The sequence below is a fragment of the Lolium perenne genome, chromosome 4, assembly GCF_019359855.2.
Source record: "Lolium perenne isolate Kyuss_39 chromosome 4, Kyuss_2.0, whole genome shotgun sequence".
Lineage (NCBI taxonomy): Eukaryota > Viridiplantae > Streptophyta > Magnoliopsida > Poales > Poaceae > Lolium > Lolium perenne.
The window spans coordinates 29,731,000-29,751,210 of record NC_067247.2 but is presented as its reverse complement, the minus strand read 5'-3'; the positions used below and the strand labels follow the sequence as shown (position 1 = coordinate 29,751,210).

The window sequence follows — 20,211 nt, the reverse complement described above, 5'->3', positions numbered from 1 at the left end:
CTGGACGCATGACATGTATCCTGGGGGTACATTCTACAATTTGGTTAGGGACAAATATTTGGAAACAGATTTGGTGCACATAAGCACAATTGCTCCTAGTTTTAAAATATTTTAAAATTATATATCTATGTTCTAAAAAATCGTCACATTTATTCCATAAATAAATACACGTGTCCTAAATACTCGTGCAAAATTTCGGTAGAAATTGCATTGTATTTTGACCTTCAGGAAAAAAAACAAATTTGTGGCTACATATATGGGCGGATATTTGTCCGAATTTTGTCTTTTTATATAACTCAAAACAACATATATCCATAATTCTTACTGTACCTTCAAAATATTTATATGTATGTGGGTATTTATTTTTAATATTTTTTAAAATCCAAAAATATAATTTTCAAAAGTCAGGAGCACTAGTGCTCATGTGCTAAAGCGCTTTTCGCAAATATCCTGCTTTCCTGGCTGCTTAGTTGGTGGGACATGAGTGCCATCAACATGGATAGAGATCAAGTGACATGCACCTTTTGCATGTCACCATGTGACATGCGGCCTAAATCCGAATTTAAACATTGCGAAAAAATTTGAAAAAAATCATGCATGTTCGCAACACATATTGAGATAACCCCTAAAAATTTCAGATCAAAATTCGAAACATACATCGAGAAACAAAAAAGAGAAATCTGTCATGAATAGTTCCCGAATTCAAATCTGAGTTTCTCTGTAGACTATTCACATCTGACTTTCTCTTTTTTGTTTCTCGATGTATGTTTCGAATTTTGATCTGAATTTTTTAGGGGTTATCAAAATATATGTTGTGAACATGCATATTTTTTTTTAGATTTTTTCGCAATGTTTAAATTCGGATTTTGGCCGCATGTTACATGGTGACATGCAAAAGGTGCATGTCACTTGATCTCTGTCCCACATGCCTAGTTCATCATCATATTGTAGGTTGTCTATAAAGAAAGTTCATCATTGTATTGTATGCATCACTCTATATTGTAGGTTGTCTAAAGAAAGCTCACCATCGTATTTTCTTTTGCATGGACATAGAATTCTACTGACCACACTGCACGGCCAATCACTCCACCATATTGGATCACATCAACTGGGAAATTCTCTAATTAAGCACAACGCACGTTTTTTTACTGTGACAATGCACGGTTAACAAGCTCCCTAAGTCGACATACCTAAGGCGGCTAGAACAGGATCTACGGTATCACATTCCCGCTAACAATGCAAAATCATGTGATAGCTAGAAAATGGACTAGCTAGCGAGGATAAAATTTATCTTCTTGAAGAGCAGCACAGACACTGACAAATCTTATTATACTCCAACATTCGGTCCTGGCACAGGAGGTTTTGGAAGATCATCTAAGCATCCAAATCCTTAAATTCATTGTTTTCAAATCTGTAAATTATATATTTGATATTATTATACCTAGGCAACTTGATATTTAGTATGTTACCCTTTATCAAGAAAAAAACCCATCCCAATTGCTTCCTACGATGTTGTAATGGAAATATAGCAACATATTCTAATGAATAGGCATAAGCCTACTAATGCACCTAGTGGTTAGGCAATGCCGATGTACTCCAAGCATTCCATTAAGATATGTTTATATTCAGTTCAAAAAAAGATATCTTTATATTAAATTTTGGCTATGCAATTTTTCCACGGACTTGTTATTTTGTTGATTCACAACATTTGTCCTACTCCCTCGATCAAAATTAATTGACATAACTTTACCTAGATACATATATATCTAGAGCTAAAATACGTCTAGATACATCCGTTTCTAGATAAAGTTGAAACACTTAATTTGGACTGGAGGAAGTATTATTTGCTTTTGGTTGAGCACCATTAATGATAGTGTGTTGCTATATGTAGATAAAACAAATTAGATTACCGAACTACAAGTCAACATATGGCACACATTGATGGAGCTGGCAGGTAACTTTAGTACTACTTGCAGCGTATTTATTGCATCATAATAGGAGTGTAGTATAGAAAGTTAATGATCCACCAGTAATTGATTTTCCCCTTCCCAAATTATATATCTTACAACTAGTTTCTAGTTCCGACTATATTGGATAGGTTTATTTAGTTTGTGGGAACCCGAATTCCATACTACTACTACTACCTCCGTACCGGTTTACAGGGATTTCCAGAAAACCATTTGACAACAAAAATATGAGATATATTCCGCAAAAATTATACCAATGGTTTCATATTTAACAGAAGTTTCCAATTGTATAATCTTTGTGATATATATCTTATATTTTGTAGACCAAATTAGTAGTCAAAGTTTTTTCTTGAAATACATAATAGCCTTGTAAATCGGTATGGAGGGAGTACCGTTTCTCAAGCCATTAATTCTCCTATTCCCCCTCTCAACATGCTACAATGCTTTGAGAGTCTTCCAGAGAAAACCAGACCGGTTCAATGGCCTCTTTGTCGGGATAGCCTCCCGGAGTTAGACTAGGAGAGGCACCGGAGTTAGGACTGCATATAATAGTAGTAGATGCAGTAGATCTAGAGGTTTTCGGCGGTTTGCCGATGACTGGCGTCATGTTGGGATGTGGCATCTGGATCCTCGGGCCAGGATCTGGAGCCGAATGTAGATCTTCTTCTTTGATGTGGAGCTCCGACGGTCGTAGACGAAGGTGACGCAGACAACATAAGAATCCTCCACAAATAAAAAATCCTTTATCAGCGTGTTGTGCCAGCGCGAGTTCCCTCTATTTGTTCTTCCTCTTTCTCCAGCCAGTCGTGGTGGCAGCGGGAGAGGTCGAGGTTCTGGAGGGCTAGCTGTTGATGCTTGATCCCAGCGGGAAATTGGCGCATAATCCCATAACCTAATATAAAGCCCATCTTCATGTGCGCATGTCCCGCATCTATAATATGGTGTTTACGGGTAACTTCATTTATCTTTTTGAGAATACACACCCTGTCATGGTAGGTGTATCAGTCACATAAAAGGTATGGCAAAGACATCAACTACACCAAAGAAGGATGCTTTGCTGTCAACATGAAGTGATAATAACTCGTTCCCAAAATAAAAATAAATACTCTCCTACAAGCAAGCAAATGGACAGCAGCTCCAGAAAACGAAAGAGGCAACTTCATTTTTGGTAACACGATCCACAATTCGAGACCTCCACTAAAATTGAATAGGATCAATAAAATGAGAAGGATAAAGTGGGAGTAAACACTACTAAATACTTGAAACATAAGAGAACCAACCTGAGGTTGGGTGGTTAGGAGGGTGGTTGTACCCCCAGTCCACCAGAGTTCAAACCTCAGGTTTGACATCTGTCGGTCTTCCGGAGGTGCTCATAGGGGTAGGGTGTGCGTGTGTGCGTTCATAGGGGTCAGTGTATGCACGTGTATGTGAGCGCCTGCGTTTGTACTGTGTTTCTAAAAAAAATACTTGAAACATAAAGAAAATTGTTGAAAGTGTGATTAAGGGCCGGTTTGGTTTTTATTTTTGGGCAAACATAGATGCATTAAAGCAAGTTGAAAAGCAAGAAAGGAAACGCAACGCGAGAGGAGTGCTCCAACAGTAAAGAATAAGCTGCAGCGGCAGAACTACCGAGCACTCCAACCCAGGCGCCAAAAACCCCAGGCCAGCAACGCCAACGCCGCGGGGGCGCGCGCATTCCCGCAAACACCTCGCCGGCGGAGCCCTCCCGATGGCCGGATCCGCCCTCCCGTCCGGCGGCTCCGGCGGCGCCTCGCCCGCGCCGACCACCCCGCAGCCGAGGTCCGCGAAGAAGCGCAAGCGCGGCGACTACTACTCCGCCGGGCCAGCGTCGCTGCCGAGGCGCGCCACGCGGGGCTCCGAGGCGGCGCGGAAGGACTTGGTCGGCCCGGTGCGGAAGGCGCGGCGCGCGGCCGCGGGCGCGCTCTGGTCGGAGAATACGGGGCGAGGGCGAGGACGCGGGCGGGGGCGGGGGCGCGGGCGAGGGCGCGGCTTCGGCGACACGGAGCGGATGCGGGCGGTGATCCTCGGGATGCGCCTCGCGCGCTCCGTCCCCGTCCTCGTCCCCGACGACGACCCCGACTCGCCGTACCCGAGGGTGAGCTCTCTGTCGCCATGCGGCGCCCGCGAAATCCGTCCTTAATTAAAGCGTGCGGAATGGGGTTTTGGCTCGCCGCGTCCGAGTTGGGGTGCGGGCGTGCACGGGGCTCGCCGTCGATGATGCTGTTGCTTGGTTTTCTCGGCTAAACCATTTTCCGTTCGCGGAGATTACATGTTTACTGCGCCAGCGATTGCACGAGCCTGCTCTTGTTAGGACACCGAATTATCTTTGCCTGTGCGTGATTTGGGGCTGGTAGGGTGGCAATTGGTTCATCCGTCGCTGGTCACTCATGTCATGCGTGTTAGAACTCCCTGTACTAGTTTCGGCACCCCGTCGCTAGTTTCATGGTCCAAGAATTGTGTAGGAACAGGTGGTGTGTCTCGTCATCCGATTCTTGCTTGCCCTGCTTGTTTGTCAGATGCTTCTGGTCCTTGGGGGCTGCTAATTTGATGACTAAGTAGGAGATGCACTTACTAGTTTCGTGATGTAATCTTCTTCTGTTAAGGTTAAAACAAACTATGAACTGGGTGGGGTTCGTGCTCAGCTGCTAACTCGTGTGTTCTGAACAGATGAAATGTTGAGCTGATGTCACCTCTTTTAATCTCTGCTCCACAGTTACTTTCATTGCTTCATTTTTGCTGCTATTTAATTTGTTTCCAGATTTGGACGGTACAGCAATGATGAATGTATATACTAAATAAATGAAACAAAGGTGGATATCTAGCCAATACATTACTTTTAAATCAATTTCTATCTCAAGCAATTGGTAATGTGATCAGCATAGATCGTGATGTATGAAAGTCCATGGTAGTTCAGATTTGGCATGTCTGAATATGCGCATTCATTTGTTCTGGTGTTAGCTAAGACTCTTGCCAAATCATGTTTGCAGCACCCCTGCCAATGGATGTTGCTGCATTTTAGGATTTCCAAGTCAGTTCATATGCTCTTTTCATGTGTTAAGTCCTAAAAGCTTATTTCTGGTTACACACTTGTCATGCTTGAAAAATAGATGGCAATTGTGGTCCTAGGGCCATCCAGGATTAGGTTATTGGGTTTTAAGATTCCTAAAACATGTCTTTGTGCCGAGAGACCTGGATTGTGCAGCACACATGTGTGCTTAATGCCCTAATCCTGCTAATAGGTCAAGTAGATGACCTGGCACTATGCCACCCTTCCTGTTGAGTTTAATTTAATGTGAATGTGTAACTCTCTGCTTGGTAATTGATGACGAGCTGCTGCTGTTTGAATCCTCCCAAAAAATCAGGTGCTGAGCCCCATTTGTCCCAACTTGGAAGTAGAGTCTGTTGGATTACTTCCAACAGAAAAGAAGCGTCACTGTTTATTTTCAGCCAACCTGGTTGCGGTTTATACCAAACGGCCTTGTTGAATTCCTTCATTGGCATACTCTCCTTGGGGATTTGTTGATCAATTTTTGCTTTCCCTTTCCTATCACGTTCTTTAGCTCCATTTTTAATCTGCACTGTAGTATCAAAGTAATTCTTAAAGAAACCTGCAGAGGTAGATATCATATCTTTACCGTCACCAAAAATGGAGTTATTTATGTGGTGACGAGATATTACTTGGAGTGGGATTAGAGGACAAGCAAATGCCACTTCAGAACATCTGACATTGTTATCGCTTGTTTTGCAATATGCTTTTATAAGTATTATGTGTCTTTTATGTATATAAAACTATCTTCGTTTATTTGGTATTATAATAAGCAACACTGTTGCTTAGTCTGTCAAGTCTATGTCTAATTTACTTCTGCATGTTGCTAGGATATGAGATCAGGCTCAAGGAGCGCTGAGAGGGTAAACTGTAATATCAGCTACTTATCACGTGATCCACCGAAACGTGCTATAACAGACCCTGTCAAGCATCAGGCTTCTGTCCCTGGGTGGGAAAATAAACCATCTAAGAAAGAAGCTGATGATTACAAAGCTAAAACCTTAGAAATGCTGGGCACAATTGTCTGTCCACTAAACATGGATATCCCATTAACTGTTGATCCAGAGAATGCTAAGAAAGAACGGGTGGACAAGTGTAACTGTTCTCATCCTCGTTCTGAGGGCTGTGTACTTGTTCACGTACAAAAGGCAAGGAGCTGGATCAAGGAGCAGTTGGGTGAGGAAGCTTTCAAAAATTGTGGGCTTGATGTAATGGGTGAGCAAGTTGAAGAGTTATGGACCGCAGTTGACAAAAAGAAACTTGAAGATGTTTACAAGTCGATTCCTCAGAATGAACATCAGACATTCATGAAGATTGCCTTAAAGGTGCACAGTGACAAGGAAAAAGAGCGTTTGGCGAGGTATTACTACAATGTGTTTCTTCCCAGAAGATTAGCAAGCTTTACCAGGGCAGGGCATAAGCATGAAGATGTTGACACGGGTGATGAAAAGAGTAGTGAAAGTGATGACAACAATGTACATCGTCCTCGAAAGAAGAGTAAAATCTCTGGATCTTCTTCTTCTTCCAAAAGGTAGCAGTATTACATTATGCTTCTGCAAATCTCTTTCACTTTCTGTAACATATGCCTGTCAGTTTGTCACTACTCTCAAATGTTATCATTTTGCACACTGCTTGACCCAAATAGCAAGTGGTTGAGCCTGCCCCTACCTGTGATTCAAATGCACTAATATCAACAAGTGTATTCTGAGTTCCATTGCAAATGGTGATGGGAACAGGAGGTGGGAGAATTCAAAGGGTTGTCTGTAGGGCTAAATTATTGTTGCATATACTGTCTTATAAGATGGCATGCATATTTTTGCACATCCCTGTCGGCATGTACACATTAATTACTTATACATGTCCTTGTTAGAGACTTTGTTATGGAAATCGATCAAAGGCTTCTTCACTGTGAAAGTCATGAAATATTCCATGCCCACTTGTGTTCTCATTTGCATAACAAATATTGTCTTTGCTCTTTGTTGGTATGGTAACTTAGTTAACTTGGCCTCTTTTCCTTTGACAGGTGCAGAAAGTGGAACATCCAGAAGAACTTGATGAGTGGGCAGCGGAAGAAAAATTGACAGTTTGTTGCAGTGGGAGAGAATTAACAGTTTTGTTGCAGTAGAAGAAGATTGGGGAACTTCAGAAAGTTTCTGATGACTTAGTAAGCCATTCTTAGTGACATAGTTTGGAGTGTGATCGGAGACTGTGGTTATGGATCTCCAGCGATCATATAAGTACATGGTTTTTAGCTTAGGTACTGGCAACGATAGTAAGCAGGTTTCGCTGCCACTGAGTAGACACGTTTCAGAGTAAACATGTGTTCATGAGTTTTGTTCGTTTCCTTTTGCTGATGTTATGTGTAATGTGCAAAAGAGAGAAGGGAAGGTGGTATACAGAGAGGGGATACAGAAGTTACCAGATATGTTGGTCGTCATCTAGGAATTCTTTTGGTTTATCCTGCCTGCAACTGAAATTTAGCAGATGTACTGGGTTGCTCCTTTGTTCGATCATAACGTGTTCCGAGGAATTTTACATGCACGTTTGAGTTGGTCTGATGGCATGCTTCTCCTCTGGCCTATTTTTCAGTATTGTGGGTACGCGGATTTGATGATATGGTGTATTAGTTTTTCTTCTGCCATGATTGTTGAAAATACATTGCAGAACAACTGGCAGCCTACCCAAACTATGTTCTGCTGGTAGAAGAGTACTCTGCTAAGTCCAATCCAATCCATGAAGTGAATGGAGAAATCAACGTAGAGGAGGAGCAAGTTGGGCTGCTGGGGAGCTAGATAGTTACCTGGCTGGAAGCAGAGGCAAGGCGCCGCCGGCCACCGTCAGCCCGCCGGCGCCGGCGACGCTCTCTCGCTGGCGGCGCCCTTTCCGATGACCAGGCGTCAGGTGACGATTTCGCGTCCTAGCGCAATGGACTCACGGTTGACTCATTAGTTGTAGAGTGGGTTGAACCTCATGGCCCAATGGGCTCATTGAGCAACTGGTCGGCGGTGTGTGCCTAAACACTAAACAGAGTATTCTGGGTGGCCTGACTGAGTAAAGCTGTGGAATTAAAAAAAAAAGAGTGACAATGGCAAAGGGTCCACCTTATGTGTGTTCTTTTGTTCCCTTGAAAAAACATGTGTCCTTTTGTTTTCATGTTTTTCTAGGGATCCTTTTGTTTTCATGTTAACACCATAGAATCTCCATGTCAAAAAAAAACCCATAGAATCTCCACTCACAGTTTTTCCAGCTTATATATGTACAACAATGGTGTACTATTTGCATTGAGGGACTGGACTCAATCATTCATGTAGTGTGCAAGGGTCAAAGATATCAAGCTTATATGTCATACATTTTGGAATAAACATAGAGTAGTATATGTTCGCCAGATGTTTCAATGGTAGATCCCCTTCTTCTGCTGTTTCCAGTCAAACAGAAGTCCACATCACGTCGATGCAAAGTACGACTTTGCCCATATCCATTTGCTGACTCGCTCATATCACATCCAAGACACCCACCGAGCCAAGAACTGCCTATATAAGCACTAGACATTCCAGCTTATTCCACACAAACAAAACTGGAGTTCATAAAGTTAAAAAGAGGTAGAGATGGCTTTATCGGCATCAGTGAGTCTTAGAGCTCGCGGTCTTGTCGTCTTCATCCAGGCCATGGTGCTCATCTCCGTGGTGATCATGAGCACTGCAGCTACACCTGCCATGGCAGCCGGCCGATGTACGAGTCCTTTCTTCTAACCTGTTTTGTTAGTAGCTTTTCTTGTTCTTCAGAAGATAGCATATATCCTTGATTACTTCTCCCTTGTTCTGCTATTTTCTGACGGGTTCGATTCGATTCCCTAATGTGTTGTGTGCAGCTCCGCCGCCGTTCTTCCGCGAGGAGAAGCCACCCTATGCACTCAAACCTGCCCCTTGCCTCCTCCCGCCATGCCACTAGTCACTAGAACTAACTAAGCAAGCTATAGTCCCCCTAGGTAGCAGTAAAATAAGCCATGGAGAAGGCATGGGCTATATGATGTGTGAATTGTGATGCGTGCTTGAAGAATGAAGATGCTAAGCATGCTATATGTATGATATTACGCAATCTATCAAAAGTTCCCGTTTAATTATGTGTAAAAACGGTTGTGTATCTATGAAAAACACGAGTTTGCCATATAGAAGTATTTCATATATAAATAAGGTGTGACTAATTCGCAGTCCACTGAAAATTAGTGTCGTTTGTTCTGTGCGTACAGGACCTACCCTGCACACATCCACCCTCCATTTTATTGTATTTGCTTTAAGATTTAGCACTTGAATGGAATATTTGCATGTAACCTACATCTACCCCACCCTAGTACCATCTCTCTCATTTTTTTAGTACATGAAATTAATTTCTATCGTTGAATCTGAAAGTGCCATATTTATAGAATATATATCGGGTTAACCATTTAAATATGTGTATTTCTTTCGATGCTATATATTAAACAATCATAAAGAGGTTTTTTTTTGAAAAAAAATCGAAAATTTGAATTATCATGCACAATCAACCATGACGATACACAATGAAACATGATAAAACTTGATACTCTAAGACAATTGCCATTTTTCCAAAGTATGATGAAACAGAGCGAAACAAAATGTTTCTAAGAAAAGTATCATAAAGTTTACCAAAGTTTTATCCAGTGTTCGGATGTTGATTTTAAAAAATTATCAAAACTATTCAATAGTAGTTTTGTTTTGTAGCTCCTTTACTAGGAACTCACATATTCAAATAGTTTAGAACTTGAAATTGTGGTTCAAAGTAGTTGATTTCAAAACTTGAATCTAGATCAAATAGTGTGGCATTAGGGTAATCTAACCGGCACATAATATTTAAAATAAGGAAGATAGAGAACGTGAGCCCGTGCACGGAACAAACATAATTTAGCTGATCCTTATAATTTTGTACCGAGTGAACCATTTTTCGATTACAACTCACTTATGATTTAAAAATCTCAATTACAACTCGACTTGGAACTAAAATATATTTTGGTTATAACTTGACTTGCAACTGAAAAATGCAAGCTGCAACTGAAAGGATCTTGTTTTGAACCCCACTTGCAGCGAAGAATCTTAATTGAAACTTCACTTGCAACTCATAGGGCTGATGCATGTCTATTGGTTTTGAATTTGGCTTTGCACTAAGTTAATTTTCAGCTAGCTAATAATTAGCAAATCTGATATAAATACTTCATATTTACATGTTGAAGGCTCGCTCACTTCCCCCCTTCTCTTCTCTCTCTTGTCTACAGTAACTGAGAGCCTTTGGTGGGTGCCGGGCCACCCCGACGCAGATCTCGCCGGCGACGCCGGTAGAGATGTGCGGAGGGGAGGCGCCGGAGTACATAGTCTAGCTAGGGTTTGCGGCAGTTTGCTGGTAGCGGGCTTGTTTCCCGGTAGTGGAAGCGGAGGTCGAGATCTGGCCGCCTGGATCTCGCCTAAGGTAGGGTCTCTCAGGGTTCTTATTCTTCTCCAGTGGTCGGAGGGAAGGGGGAGCGGGAGACTGACGCTTCTTCCAACAAAAAAGTGGCGGTGTTCCTCCTATTGCAGCGTGGAAGCGGCGGGCGGTGCCTTTTCCTGGTCGGCCTTGGAGGTGAGGGGGGAAAGGTGCGCACGCCGGAGAACAACGACGTCGACGAGCTTTGGCCGGCCGTGGAGGCGAGGAGGAGCTTAGCCACGTCGCTATCTTCTCGGCTGCTTCTTGGAGGCTGTATCTCTGCTGCTTCCGGTGTGGAGGTAGCACACCGGCGCTGTTCCTCTCGGCCGACCATGGTGGCGAGGGCGAGGACAGCAAGGGTGCTGCTGCTTCCCCGCACTGGAAGCGGCACCACAAGTGCGTTCGAGCTGCTACGGAATCATCAACGCCGATGTTCAAGCGGTGTTCTTCTTGGGATGTTCTTCACCAGGGGACCTGTGCCGGCGTCACCGCCTTGCCCCTGTACCTGACGGCCGAAGGACGGCCCTTCTCCAGGACTTCAACCTCCACTGAGAGGTTTCTCTCTGGCTCGTCGTCGACAACCCATGCTGGTTGCGCCCCAAGTGGCTTGTTCCCCGGCGGCGCTGACAGCAGTCGATGGCGGAGTCCTTCCTCCGGCGAAGACCAGGGACCTGATCGTGTTTTCAGTGTTTTCGCAAGGGTCCTGTATGCAAAATTGGAGGGCTGGTCTTTTATTTCTTGTTTCATGGAGGCCCTTTATGTAATTTGGTCTGGAATTAATGCAGCTCTCGGTCCTTCGGGGCCTTTCCTTTGAAATTCTGATGTTATCGAATGAGTAGCACCAATCACGAAGCAAACTAATGATTTACGGTAGTTGCAACCCATGACCAGCACGCAACACAAGACAATACAACGGTCGGGACTTTTTTCTAAGTTACAACCTCACTATTACCACTTATGGTAGCACGAAATACACTCGTAATTAAGGTTTAGAAAGTCAACCGAGAACTAAAAGGACCGATGCCATGGTGAATCTGGGATCCACACCCGTTCTACTGTTTTGAGGGACAATTAACGGAACAGAGACCAAACATAAACTAAACACGAAAAAGAGAAACTAAATATGATTGCGCGTGTCTGGCCTCGCTCGTGGTTAACAAGCTATTAGTAAAGTAATACCACCTCGCGCTCACATGATCCATACTAGAGTTTAAGCAGTCCATAGTTCACTACTTAGCTAAGCCGGTAGAGAACTCCTGCACCGCTTGCCACTGCGCGCCGGCCAGCGAGACCCTGGGCCGGCACGACCTGACATGCTTGTACGCCCCGACCGGCGTCATCCCCTTGTACCGCACCAGGTAGCACATCACCACCGTGGCGCTCCGCGCCCGCCCAGCCTTGCAGTGCACGTACGTCAATCGCCCACGTTCAGCGTTGCCGTGGATGAAGTCGACGGCGCGGCGGAGGTCGTCGGGCGACGGCGCGTAGAGATAGTCCCTGGTGGGCAGCACCAGGTTGTCCATGCCGTGGTCGGCGTACAGCGTCGCCGGGACGAGCCGCTCGTAGGGCTCGGTGAGCGTCACGACGGCGCGGACGCCGAGGTCGCGGAGCCGCGGCACGTCGCTCGGGAACGGGACGGCGCCAAGGAGGATGCTGGTGGAGTCGACGCGGTCCCACCAGTGGAAGCGGCTGGGGGAGAGGTGGTTCCGGGCCACGTTGTAGGCGAGGGTTGGGTAGAAGAGGACGCGGGCGCCCACGCCCACCGCCGCGCGCGCCGCGGCGCCGAGTGCCGTCGCCGATGACGACTCCTCGGCTTCCTTGTCGGCCACGCCGAGACCATCGTTGTCGTCGCCGTAGTCGCAGCACGGCTGCAGCTCCACTTCTTCCATGGGGTTGACAGGGAGGTCTCTCCGGAGCGCGCGCGTCCCAGATGAACTCGATCCTACACGCTGCGATCGGAACCCTCTGAAAAGAACGACACGAACAAGTATCTCCAAACCGGCATCTAATAAGGCCACAGGGGAGAAAGGAGAATAGCCCAGTCCGAATCGATTACGTGTTGGATGTGGAATCGGACATGGTCACGACCCCGGAACCGGAAGAATAGTTTGTGCCGATTATAGTTGGACGGGAGACCTCTATTTGTGTTCAACAAAAAAAATAGCACCCCGTCCCAATTTTTCTTTGGAACTGCAGCTGCACACAACGCAGTTGATCATACATATGCTTGACAAAAGCAACTTCACCAGAACCAGAATAGCTCTCCACCGGTTAATTAGCTGACCGTCGACGTACCATATGATTAGCCATATACTACATACTTGGCTTCTCCTCAGAGATAATAGCATTGTTGTCTTTGATCTAGACAGAGTGTTGTAGTTGAAACGAGGCATGTCTTCCAGTGACGCGCTCCTGTGCACCCTGTATTTGAAACGACGCATACCGTCCGGTGGTGCGTCCCTGTTGCATCGGCTGCCCCAAGCTGACCTGCTGCTCGTCTCTACTCCTGTCGACGTCGCTCATCATCGATGAGCATGTGCTATCATCGTCGGAGGCCCACCCTCCCGGCGGAGGCCACACGAAGCTTGGCTTTTGACGAGGCACCTCCGGCGGCGGCACTGACTTGACGATGACCTGCACCACGTCGGGCATGGTCGGACGGTCTGACGGGTTCGGGTTGCTGCACGCCAAGCCCAGGAGCAGCAACCGTGCGGCATCTTCGCCGGCGCCCATCTGCTCCTCCTCGTCCTCGGAAGCTGCAGCGAGCACGGCCGCGTCCACGCACTCCGATAGCCTCCCCTCGCGGTGGAGCCTCCATACCCAGTCGGTGATGTGCATGTCGTCGCTGTTCACCACATGATCATCATCCAGCGCCCGCTTCCCCGTGACGAGCTCGAGGATGAGCACCCCGAGCGCATAGATGTCCGTCTGCCGCGTCGCCTTGCCGCATATGGCGTACTCCGGCGCGATATAGCCCCACGTGCCGGCGACGCCCGTGGCGGAGTTCCTGTTGACGGCGACGGTGCAGGCCAGGCCGAAGTCACCCAGACGGGCGCGGAAGCTCGAGTCTAGCATCACGTTGCTTGCCTTGATGTCGCGGTGGAGCACCATCGGCTCGTACTCGTGGTGGACGTAGTGCAAGCCGATAGCTATGTCCCTGACGATCTCGTACCGAGTGGCCCATCGACGGATTGCTGCGCCAGTGCGTCGCCGCCCGTTGCTGCTTCCGCCGTTGCGACTGCCATCGGGGAAGAGATGCTGGTCCAAGCTCCCATTGGTCATGTACTCGAAAATAAGCAGCGGCTCTCCTTTGTTGTAAGACCACCCTGAAAAATGTGTTGGTACCTAGTTATGAATTATCTAATTCTATGGTGCAGGCCGGGTACGTAGCTAGAATTAATGGATTTGTAATCGAAGGATTCCCCATTTCTAAATCAGTGTCAGGCACAGTTTCATGTTTCCTGCTAGACATTTATTCCCAACTCTATATAGAACACAAAAATACTGCAGTACAATTTACTCAAATCTAGGTTTAACTTGCAAAGCAGTACTACTCGGCAACATCTTCTTTAGACTGAAAAATAAATTTCCTAAGTAAAAATGAATATATGCAATGTAGCATACCATGGTAAATACGTAAACAAGCTTTTCTTTGTTTGTTATGTAAAACATTAATAGAGAACCAGTCGTCATGTACATGCATCCAATTGTAAAACTAACCCTGATGTCTCTAGACAAATCTGCGTTAATTATTTGAAATGAAAGGAGAAATAAATAATATAATAGTAGTAATGCTTATGCATATTTTTAAAATTGGTCATATGTGAATGTATTCCCATTTCTTCCCTCCATACAACAATGAATTTATCCACCGACATGAATACACTTCGACGAAACATAAACTCTTGGAGCGGTGGATTATTTTGTTCTTGGAGTGATGTTTTCTTTGGAGAATGAACATTTTCCATGTACATTGACTTGGCAAATGCTAGTCACTTAGAAACATGTAAGCACTAAATAAGCTACAAACATACACAATATATGTAACGAAGTGGAACAGCCAAACAATACATTCTCTACTTTCTTATTTAGAGAATATAAGTTTACCAGTAGATGGATAAATGAGGAATTACGGCTTCGTCTATGCTACATGGAAGCCAAAGATAGGACCTAGCCACCTAGGCGATTGATTGGATCCAAAAAAAATCTACGACGCTCCATGTTTAGGTAAATTGGTTGGGGCATGACCATAGGGCTGCTCGAGCGCAGCAGCAGTCACTACTCCTGGCTCATTAATCAACCGAAAAGGCAAATCGGAAGCAGAAGGGCGAGGATTAACTTCTCATGCTATTCACAAAAAAAGACTAATTTCTCGTGGTCGTGATTGCTACAAGGAACCTCAAGTGGAGTAGAGCCTCCAATTCTAAGGAGCGATGGGCCATGCTTACAAGACCACGCCCAAGCTTGAAAGACCCACGTAGTGGGCTAGATGCAGTCACACCAAATGCACGAGTGGCCGAATCTAATCCACTATATCATTAATGGACAACACTACACGGCGGCGCCGCACCAAGAGCGGGTTCGTGCGGCGGATTTCCTTCACTAATGTGCATGCATGCATGCAGTGACACGGATGATGACATCATCTAGATTCCCTTCAACATCTAAATTAAAAAGCCTTTATCTCTCAAACCGGTAACTTGTTTCAAAATCCGTTTTCACCGTGAGCTTAGTCGCGACGAGATCTTCGAAACTAGATCCCATGTTGGTATATTTTGAAAACTTTTTTTTGATCAGTAATTGCCAGATTCTTTTCACTAACTTGCCAGATTATTCGCTACTTAATTTCCAGATTGTAATAAGTTGATTGGTAGATTCATGTATGTTATTTTACATCAATGTAAAGCTTCATGATAGCTAATTTGTGTGGAATGATATCATCGCTTAGCTCTTAAAGACACTTAAACACCGTTCATTTAGTTATGCATATCATTGCAATATTTAGAAATGACTAAATATTTATCGGATAACCATGTACAACTACCGTTGTAATTGTTCATTGTTAATCTAGCAACCATTTACTATAACATGATAATTGTCGTGACGAAAAGAACATCGTCACACCCACACTGTAGATGTGATTAATAATGCAATGTCTAGAAAAAATGTAAAAAGTTATTTTGGTAGCCATGTACAACTATTAAGGTAATTATTCGATATTAATCTGGCAACTGGTACATCGAAAAAAAAAGTCTTCGAAACATAGCAACAGGAGATCTTGTTTTGAAGCCCTCATCGAGACAAACTTAACGGTACAAACGAATCACTAATCGGAATAATGGTTTAGAAGATAAATCATTTTAAAATTTCGAATTTAGCAATTAATACGATGATGTAAGCATGATGTTCAATAGTCCTGCATGCATGCATGACATCTCTCCTATAGGGGAAAAGCACCAAAATTTTAACGCCGCGCGGAGAGAAGGATTGTGCGGCGCCTCCTACTAGATTTTCCCATCATTAATTTAGGGGGTTCTATATGCTGACCAGGTAGATGTACATCACCCGCCGCACACCTTAGGCGCATATGTTGAGCCGGCCTAGTCCCTTCTTTCCCTTACTTTGTTTTTTCTTTCTTTTCTGTTACACACCCCAAGCGGATATGTTGAGCCGGCCTAGTCCCTTCATTCCCTTTGTTTTTTCTTTCTTTTTTTCTGTTGTTTTTCTTGTGTGTTTTCAATTTTCTTGTTCTTTTAAAAACCCGAACATTTTCTAAAAAGTGAACATTTTTAAATCTCAACATTTTTCAAAATTTGATTGTTTTCCAAATTAGAACATTTTTTGTAATTAATTTTTTTTAAAGCTAGAACATTTTTCATAATTGAACATTGTTTCAAAATTTATTTTCCCCAAAATTTGAACATTTTTTGAAATTGAACATTTTTATAAATATTTAGGAATCAGAGCATTTCCTAAAATAACAACCATTTTTAAAACAATAAAATAAGAAAAGAAGAAAAAACCAGGCAGAAAAATGAAAAACGAATAGAAAACCAAACAAAGAAACGGAAAGGAAAATGAAAACGTCCTGGTGGGCCTAGCCCAAAAAGAACTCGGGATAAAACAATTCATGTCCCTGATCAATGGCATCGCTTACTGTTTGTTAGGGGGCAGTGCCCATCCCCCTCCCCCTCCCCGGCGCAGATTATGGGAGAGCTTAGAGCATCTCTAGCAGTTACTGAAAAAGGGGCCGGAACCAAAAAATTCCGGCGAGTTTACGGGTTCAGGCCGAAATAGGCCCAGAACAGGGCCCAAACTCGCGGCCTAGCCCGTAAACAGAGTTCGGGGGCCCGAGAAACTCGGCGGCCGCCCCGTATTAAAACGGGCCGCGGAGGGGAGTTCGGTTTCCAAACCCTACTCCCCTTCGCCGCTACCACTCGCTCCGCCGCCACAGCCTCCTCTCCGGCGAGCAATCGAACGCGCAGAAGCTTAGCTTCGCCCCTCCGCGGCCCTGTTCTGCACGGGGCGGCGCGGGATTGGGCGGCGGGGACTCGCCGCCGTGGCCCCCCGTGTTCCGCACGGAGGAGGAACGCCGGAAGTTCAAGTGATCGGAGGGCGCGCGCAAGCGCAGCGCCCGCCGGTGGACGAACTGGGGGCTCACGCCCCCAGGGAAGCTCGCCAAGTACGGCAGCAACGGCGGCGAAGGCTCCTCGTCCGGGGGTTCGAGCCGCCCACCGCTCGTCGAGGAGGAGCTCGTCCCCGTGCGGGAGCCCACGTTCTCCGTGGGAGACTACGTGCACGGCTCCGACGAGGAGGACGCCATCGTCGCGCAGATGGAGGCGATCTCTGCGGCGGAGGCCCGCGCTCGCTTTCGCCGAGAGGAGGCCGACGCCGTCCGCCAAGTGCGGGAGTACGAGGCGGCGCGTCGGGAGGCGCGCGTCCGCCGCGTCGAGCTTGACTCGGAGTAGCGGAGCTCTTCACCGTCCTCCACGTCGACGCCGTCCTCCGCCTCGACGCTCCAGCTCCGCCACCACCGGCACCGCCGCGCACAGAGGCCAATCGGGCCTCATTTAGCTCGGAATTAGTCCGCGCGGTTAGGGCAACTAGCTAATTTAGGTTTTCCGTAACTACTATGTAAATTTTGATGCTCAATCGGAGCATCAAACTACCATCTATATATGATCATCGACGAATTCTCCCGCGACATTTGAATTGCGTTTTTTCAGTCCGTGTTTACGGGTTCTGTTCTGCGCCAGCTGCAAAATCATCCTCCCCCACGTTTTCGGAAGACTAAATCTAGGTTTTTCGGTTCCGAAGTTTTCGGTTACTGTTAGAGATGCTCTTAGATTATAAATTTTTCTGTGTTTGCCCCTGTCCCCAAGAACTCCTAAATTTCACTGTCCCTGATGCACAAGGAGAGCACTATAAACTTACCTCCGTGTCATCCAAGTAAATTCTTTAGAACCATCAAATTCGGAAAACACATATTGTGCGATTAGGCATTGAAAGTAAGAACTGATATTCTCAAGCATAACTAATGCACAATTAATGTTGAATTTAAAAGACTAATATGGTATATTATACGAACACTTAATTTGCAAGGGAGTCTAACTCAATTCATGAGCCATTAGATTGGAGTTGGGTGTACGGTTCAGGATGTTTCGATTTCGAGCTCGTGCCTTCTGCATTGTTGTAAAGAATAGTACAATCAAGATACTTCTTGTGTTTTCGTATTGAAATTTATTTAAATTGTGATTCCCTAGCAAGTGAAAGCAGGTCTTTGATCCAATCGTGTTATGATATGCCTAGACTTTTCGGTCCAAATTAATTGACACATGGTACTATAATCAAAACTGGACTGCGATAATTAACTTATGCGGGAGGGAGTACTAAATATGAAAGAGAAAACATCCACTCACCAAAGAGGGGGACGATGTTCTTGTGGCGTAAGCGGTTGATGATGCTGACTTCGGCAAGGAAGTCGCCGTAGCGGCGGTTCTGCACTTCCCTGGTGAACCTCTTGACGGCCACGTCCATGGGCCACTCCGTCTTGGAAGCGGCGGCGGGAAGTGTGCACCTGTACACGGTGCCGAAGCCGCCGCCCCCCAGCTTCATGGTGTCGTGGAAGTTGCTGGTAGCCTTGTTGATGTCGGCGAATTCCACCTTGGTGGGCATCCCGGGAAGGCGCTCCATGGACTTGGCGAGCTGGTTCAGCTCCTTGTGCCACCTCCGGTATCTCGAGTTGAAATAGCCCATCACGGCGACGGCCATCATGGCGGCGGCGGCTAGAGAACCGAGGATGGAAGACAGTATTGTCACCTTCTTTTTGAGGAAGCCTCCTTTGACGGGGTAGTCAGGGAGGTTGTCGACGGTGGCGCTGAAGCGGATGCCTCTGGTGCGGAGCCGCTTCTCCAACGTCGAGAGGAGCCCAAAATAGACAAACGGGGATGTCCAGGAGACGACGCTGCTGATGTTGAATGGCACCGTGGCTATGGCGGTGGCAGGCTTGGGCTTGCTCTCCACGTCTACGTACACCGAGAGCTTTCCGATAGGGTCGTAGTCGATCCACACGGAGTAGTTGGAGGCAGGTGGGTAGATGACGATGTCGACGCCCATGGCACGTTTACCATTATCATACCCCGTCCGCGCGGGGTTACCTAGCTTTCCAATCTTCATGTAGACGTACCTGTCGAACACAGAGCCGGTCCGGTATATAGGGTTGGAGAGGCTGAGCTGGTATCCCCTGCCTGTTTTGTTCGCCAGTTGCTTCGCCAAGGGCAAGGAGTCGTTTACCTGATGAAAATCAAGGGCCTCGTCTGGGAGGACGAGCCAGGAGAAAATACTGTATTTCTGGCCTGTCGTCTGGTTGCGCATGTCGATGGTGATATTGAACGACGACACATCGAGCCCCCCGTCGGGGCGCCTTTGACAGAGTTTTATCAAGTTGCCAATGGTGGACAACACTCGGGTCTTCTTCGCCTGGTTGTTGGGTATCTTGCGGACGGGCTTTCGTACGAGCCCGGACTGGTTGGCGACCAGAAACACGACATCCGTGTCGTCCATGGCGTAGTTTCTCCTCTTGTCCAGACCAGAGCCTGGGCATTTGCACGGCTTCTCCTTGGCATGGGCCAAGGAGATGGTCGATAGGAGGAGGATGATGCAGCAGAGACGTGGGAGTGGGACAAACTGCTTTAGCTGGAAGGCCATCGTCTCTCCCACCTTAGTCACTAGCAAATCTTGGTTTATATGCTACGTGACAACTTTCTACTGAGTCTGCGAGTGAGCTAGCTAATATTGTATGCAGATTCCACGACCAAAAAAGAAACAAACTATGGTAGGGAAATGCTACGAGTGCAGGCCCGTGTGATAACGAAGGAGATTATCCGCCTGCGATATCTTTGTTTCTAAAGAAGTTGGCAGGAATTCTGGAGGACGGTGCTATTTCTTTGTTATTTTATTCGATTGACCTTTATTTGGCCTCCTCGCCTTTTCCACGTTCGGTGACGTTATGATTTCGGAAGATTGAACTGGTTTTGATAAATAATGAGATTTTTGTGTTTCTCGCAAGGGCAATTCATTTCTATTATTTCCAAAGATAGTTTTCGTTAGTTAATCCAATATATCACTAGTAGAAAAGGGCATTTTATCCCGGTTGGTAAGGGCCTTTAGTCCCGGTTAAAACCGGGACTATGAGCATCTCCACTCGTC

General features: G+C 45.9%; 4 protein-coding genes and 1 long non-coding RNA gene across 5 annotated transcripts; 2 read left to right on the top strand and 3 right to left on the bottom strand.

Moving 5' to 3' along the window:
* The first annotated feature begins 3,582 nt into the window (after positions 1-3,582).
* LOC127292038 (uncharacterized) lies at positions 3,583-7,619 on the top strand. The gene is made up of 3 exons (XM_051321388.2): positions 3,583-4,083; positions 5,865-6,565; positions 7,058-7,619. The coding sequence occupies exons 1-3, from the start codon at positions 3,697-3,699 to the stop codon at positions 7,113-7,115; spliced, it is 1,146 nt and encodes a 381-aa protein (XP_051177348.1). The 5' UTR covers positions 3,583-3,696; the 3' UTR covers positions 7,116-7,619.
* Positions 7,620-8,613: 994 nt separating this feature from the next.
* Positions 8,614-9,264, top strand: LOC127348296 (uncharacterized). The gene is made up of 2 exons (XR_007879726.2): positions 8,614-8,763; positions 8,903-9,264. It is a non-coding gene; the product is annotated as an uncharacterized lncRNA (long non-coding RNA).
* A 2,468-nt stretch (positions 9,265-11,732) lies between these two features.
* LOC127346658 (phosphatidylglycerophosphate phosphatase PTPMT1-like) lies at positions 11,733-12,392 on the bottom strand. Its single transcript, XM_051372934.2, has one exon. The coding sequence runs from the start codon at positions 12,390-12,392 to the stop codon at positions 11,733-11,735; it is 660 nt and encodes a 219-aa protein (XP_051228894.1).
* Positions 12,393-12,644: 252 nt separating this feature from the next.
* On the bottom strand, positions 12,645-18,878 carry LOC127346657 (probable L-type lectin-domain containing receptor kinase S.5). The gene is made up of 2 exons (XM_051372933.2): positions 18,423-18,878; positions 12,645-13,829 (listed from the first exon to the last, which is right to left on the bottom strand). Exons 1-2 carry the CDS (start codon positions 18,775-18,777, stop codon positions 12,865-12,867), a joined length of 1,320 nt encoding a protein of 439 aa, XP_051228893.2. The 5' UTR covers positions 18,778-18,878; the 3' UTR covers positions 12,645-12,864.
* Positions 18,819-19,710, bottom strand: LOC139838885 (uncharacterized). Its single transcript, XM_071828901.1, has 2 exons — positions 18,947-19,710; positions 18,819-18,822 (listed from the first exon to the last, which is right to left on the bottom strand). Exons 1-2 carry the CDS (start codon positions 19,708-19,710, stop codon positions 18,819-18,821), a joined length of 768 nt encoding a protein of 255 aa, XP_071685002.1.
* Positions 19,711-20,211: the final 501 nt, after the last annotated feature.